Genomic DNA, 5,025 nt, shown 5'->3' with positions numbered 1-5,025 from the left:
TTAAATCAGGTCTCGTTGTCGAGTAGGTGAAATTTTCGTAACGACAAAGTAATGTACGTAGAATTATAAATATCGAAGCAATTCCAGCAATAATCTCCAAATGGAGCAAAGGACCCAACACTGCAAACAATTTGTTGACAATTGAAGATTCATTGTATAATACAGGTCAGCTCTCAATGTTGGTTCTTTTGCTGATCAGTATAATTTAGTTCCGGAAGTGCGTTTTGTATACATATTTACATTAACTGGGTTTTTATTACGTTTTGATTTCATTTTGAGGAAACACCGTAGATGGTGCCTTTACATTCAACTGCCTTGTTGTTTTTGTGACACTAATAAATAACTTTAATATAATTTGATTTTACTAACAGTTTTCTTTGTTACAATTTTTACTTCTCTTTTTTTGGTCAAGTTTTGCAAGGAATTCGCTTATACACGTGTTTGTTTTAATAACAGACTGTGCCCTTTACTGAATGGAATTTGCGCGATTATGGGTTTTTTGCGCTCCCATAATGGAATACATACATATTCCTTAAATCAGTTTTATAATAAGCTTTAATTTCTTGTTAACTGGCACCTTTTTGCTATCGATCACAACTTATACACTCAATTTATGCTGAGTATTGTGGAACTACAATTCGCTTTTTTAAGACGCTCCAAAGGTGACAATTTGACTTCTTCACCACGTAATTTTTTCCACATGGACAAGTAATGATTTTTTTCAAAAATTAACATGGCCCTGATACCCAAATTCTTAAAGGATTAATCTGGATCTGCCCTTAACAGGCTTCCAAGTGGTATCAGCAAACTTTCTTTCTTATTTATCATCCCAAATTTATTGTAATTAGTATAGACATTTTGGAACACCCGGTACATAAAATGAGTATAGATAATTCTGCGCGATTACCAAGTGGTGTATTCGGTTTTTAACTTTTTCTTCCTTTTTAGCAATTTATACGTTCCAGAAACAAAACATCGCTTCTATTTTTAATAAACAACCCTAAGTAGCTTTTATATATTATACGAGCCGGGGAAGACTGAATTATAGGATCAAAAGTTCAATTTCAATAACGACGTGAAGACACACAATGACAAAACGATAAAAACGAAAGAGATTTGCTATATATTACACATATAAAGGAGGTTCACCTCTAATCTTGAATGTAATAAAAAGGAGTAATCCTAGCAAAACCGCAGCTAACTTTAATTTATTATCCAAAAAGACCAAATACATTTCGTGTGAATAGTTTGTTAGCTCAGTCTGCCTAGGGCAGCATCGTGTCCCGTATAGCGAACTCAAAGATATCCACACCAAACCGACGTTATTGGTTTTTACGAGACAAACATGGCCGAAATTAAATCCTCAGGCGCACACAACGCAGAAAAACATTTCGATATTTAATTCCTATTTAATTTCGAAGGGATTTACACCCTACGAATTATTTTGAGCACAAAGCTGATTGTCTTTTTAATAATAACAATCAACACCGCGGTTCATAGTTTGAAAATTTGCTGTTTCATATTAAGGCCCCAATGCTAACTTGTGGATTGCGGATGATGCGAAAGGAGTTCCAATTGTGTTATTAAGCTCGGGTAATGGGGGTATTCGCCTTTTGCTATTTCAGTGACGATTAAACGAAACCCACTGTAAATTTAGTACTGAAACCCCAGGTGGGTTACGTTACGACCTATGTTCGCTATGTATTTAACTTTCAATTATATTGTACAGCATGGCACTCCCGATTTTATCCAAATTTTCAGAACCCAACTTAGATATTGTGAGTATGGCGCTCCTCTAACCTACTGCATAAAATATAAACGGTAATATCGGCGACTATATTAATTGTTTAACTTCAAATTAAGGTATTGTTAAGGGATGCTAGACTTAGATTGCTGGAAAGTTTCTGGAAACGACGTAAGCAAGTAAGTTAAATACATATTGTTATGTAAACAGCATCATGTAGACGTTCTTTCGGTCTAAACACCAAGAATAATGATGGGACACCCTGTGTATGAGATTTCAATATATTAAGTGTAAATCTGGAGAATTATTTTCGTATAAATGCAAAGTTGGTTTATTGTATTTGAATTTATATCTCGTTGCTGTTATTCCTTTTAGAATTGTTTGTAATTGCATAATATTTTCTTGTTTAAATTTTATTTATATTTATATTTATTCAATTTAGATGAGATTTCAATATATTAAGTGTAAATCTGGAGAACTATTTTCGTATAAGTGCAAAGTTGGTTTATTGTATTTGAATTTGTATCTCGTTGCTGTTATTCCTTTTAGAATTCTTTGTAATTGCATAATATTTCCTTGTTTAAATTTTATTTATATTTATTCAATTTAGATAAGATGCTGTAAGTAAGACACAACTGGTCGATTGCGATAAGGAGTTTTATCGGACGAAATTTAATTAACACACGTGTTATTATCGCTGTTAGAAGATGCAGGTGTTTGACGTTGTGCGCGTTACTTTTGGCATAAATAGCGCGTTCTATCGAAATTGGCGCTATCAAGTCTAATTGTGATTGGCAGTGTTTTTGAAAATCCTGAAAAAGGAGATTATTTTACAGTGGAAGTGGTGTTCCCTTAAATACTGGACTCAACGTAAAAACGGGGCTGCTGCTGCGACTTCCGCGACGTTTAAGGGGCGTGTAAATTTGTTTCCGCTAAATTTCGAACAAATTTTTGTCACTGTCAAAAAATTAATTGTGCGTTTATTCGAATCCTTTGTGCGATCCAGGTAGAGATTTCATGTCAAATTTTTCCATTCACGCTCAAGATTTATTACAGGTGCTAATCAAAAGTTGTGTAGTAAATTCTTTGGCATTTTCGGAAGTTAATCCAGATCACCAAGTCTCTCAAACTGAAAAAGTTTTGAGTAAATATTACTTACTTTTTCTTCATAGCATAGCACCACAACAAATGTTACACCATTTTTAATACTTTTCACTTAACAGATTTACAGTGCTAGTCGAGGGTCAACCACTTAGTAAATATGGTGTACAAGTCTGAGTAAATATTATAATTGCGAGTAAATATTTAGTAAATTTTGTAAATATAATAAATTTTTAGTAAATTTTGTAAATATTTGGTAAATATAGTAAATATTGAGTAAATTTTGTAAATATTGAGTAAATTTTGTAAATATTGGTAAATTTATTAAATAATTAGTAAATTTTGTAAATGTTAGGTATTCAATTTTGCAAATCTTTAAGTAAATTTTGGATGAAGCAGATAAAAACTTTATATAGCTATTCAAACTGATGTGATATAAAACAATTCACTACCTACTAAAACTTTATCACAGCAAATACGTATTACTATTACACTAGAGGTCATACCGTCAGAAAGTAAGGTTTTCAATAAGGTGTAAAATAATGAAATTACCTGGAAAATTACTACGTAATAGGTTAATAAATGAATTATTCTCAATATTTAGTACCACCTGGAAATATTTATAAAGGTTTACAACACTCAAACGATCCCTCAGATATTAGATTTACTTTCGTTAACTTATTTCAAATTTTTGCGTACTCAACTATAAGTACCTAACGGATTTAATAACTTGGGGAAACCAGAAACAGTATTAAAATAACAAATTTAAATAAAAAGTGAAATTGTGATTTACTCTATTCTTTATTAAATTCTCGTTTAAATTGTTTATACAAACTGTGAATATTTTGGCGGTCCTGGTCGCAAATTGTCATAGGAACGACCCCCTGCATCTGAATCGTACCATAGAAAATATTCCACCAACGCCTCGTCGTTCGTCGCTATTCTTGGGCCAAACAAAGTCGGTCAATACAGTTTTTAAGAACTTTACATAAAACCCATCTTCTGTACTATGCAATATTCTACCCAAGTACCATTTATCTGGGTAGAAAACAGCATAATATTCTTCAACTATTATTTCCATAGAATCAAGAGAAGCTTGAAGTGAAGTATTTTCGAAGGCATGATTTCTGTTTGGGTTTCTGTTTTTCTTTGGGACTTTTGCCGATGGGGCAGCATTTGGATGGGATGTTGATAGACGAGTCCGAGGACGAGTGTTGGATGCTCCAAAAGGTGTTGTTTTGAATCTCGTCAACCGATCGGTACTGATTCTGAAACAATTTATAATATCAAGCATTGCAACTTGCATACTATTCAATTCTCACCTGTGTTGTTTTTGATCCAAAAACCAACATAAGGTTGTGTTCCGTATTGACTTCACCTCTTTTCCGACTACTATTTTCACAAAAGGTCCATTTTCAACGTCATCTTTTGTATCAAAATACTTCAAATTCAGTGTGTCGTCATTTAAATTAAGCAATGAGTCATGGTCTGCAACGAGGTCTGCAGTACTTTCTTCTTGATTTTCATCTTCGATCGCTAATTCCGTAATTTCATTGGCTCTTGTATAAATTTGGGCTGCAATACCCGATGACCTTTCATTCTCGTCTTCTGCATAATTTTGCACATGTAAGTACTCATCTTGAATTTCAGCTTCGTTCTCATTTAATAATGCTTCGTTTACAGGAATGTCCTTGTCAGCAGTTTGGATCACATCGTTTTCGGGACACCTACCGTTGATATTAATTTTCGACCAGGCATTATCCGTACAGTCTATTGTGATTCCTAGCAAGCGACTATCATTTCGTGCTTCTTCGAGAGCAGTCATGCAGATTCGTTCAATGTCTTCGTCAGTTGGGAATTCACAATTATTATCAGAAATGGACGATTTATTTCGCCAGTTTCATTCTATTACATTTGTTCTTACAAAATACGTAGTTTTACTTAATGATACGCTTGAAGTTACTAAAATTCCGAGTAAAATTCCTACTTACACTAAAATGTACATGTAAATATTTAGTTGAGTAAACTGTCAATATTTAGTAAGTTTGGTAAATATTTAGTAAATTTGGTAAATATTTAGTAAATTTAGCAAATATTAAATTTAGTAAATTTTGTAAATGTTTAGTAAGTTTTGTAAATATTGGTAAATTTTGTAAATATTTGGTAAATATTTTTTAAGA

General features: G+C 32.7%; 1 protein-coding gene across 1 annotated transcript; it reads right to left on the bottom strand.

The window, feature by feature from the left end:
- Nucleotides 1–3,670: 3,670 nt before the first annotated feature.
- LOC116176733 lies at nt 3,671–4,814 on the bottom strand. The gene is made up of 3 exons (XM_031495524.1): nt 4,168–4,814; nt 3,841–4,113; nt 3,671–3,788 (listed from the first exon to the last, which is right to left on the bottom strand). The coding sequence occupies exons 1-3, from the start codon at nt 4,668–4,670 to the stop codon at nt 3,671–3,673; spliced, it is 894 nt and encodes a 297-aa protein (XP_031351384.1). The 5' UTR covers nt 4,671–4,814.
- Between the last annotated feature and the right edge of the window lie 211 nt (nt 4,815–5,025).

Source organism: Photinus pyralis, unplaced genomic scaffold (genome assembly GCF_008802855.1).
Source record: "Photinus pyralis isolate 1611_PpyrPB1 unplaced genomic scaffold, Ppyr1.3 Ppyr1.4_LG1, whole genome shotgun sequence".
NCBI classification, from domain to species: Eukaryota; Metazoa; Arthropoda; class Insecta; order Coleoptera; family Lampyridae; genus Photinus; species Photinus pyralis.
The sequence above is the reverse complement of the archived record's forward strand: the minus strand, read 5'-3'. Positions and strand labels throughout refer to the sequence as shown.

Coding starts and splice junctions, on each gene's coding strand:
- LOC116176733 (XM_031495524.1), bottom strand. CDS start 4,670: ATGACTGCTCTCGAAGAAGCACGAAATGATAGTCGCTTGCTAGGAATC. Junction 4,114..4,167: donor TTGGATCAAAAACAACACAG/GTGAGAATTGAA, acceptor AAATTGTTTCAG/AATCAGTACCGATCGGTTGA. Junction 3,789..3,840: donor TTGCATAGTACAGAAGATGG/GTTTTATGTAAA, acceptor GTTTGGCCCAAG/AATAGCGACGAACGACGAGG.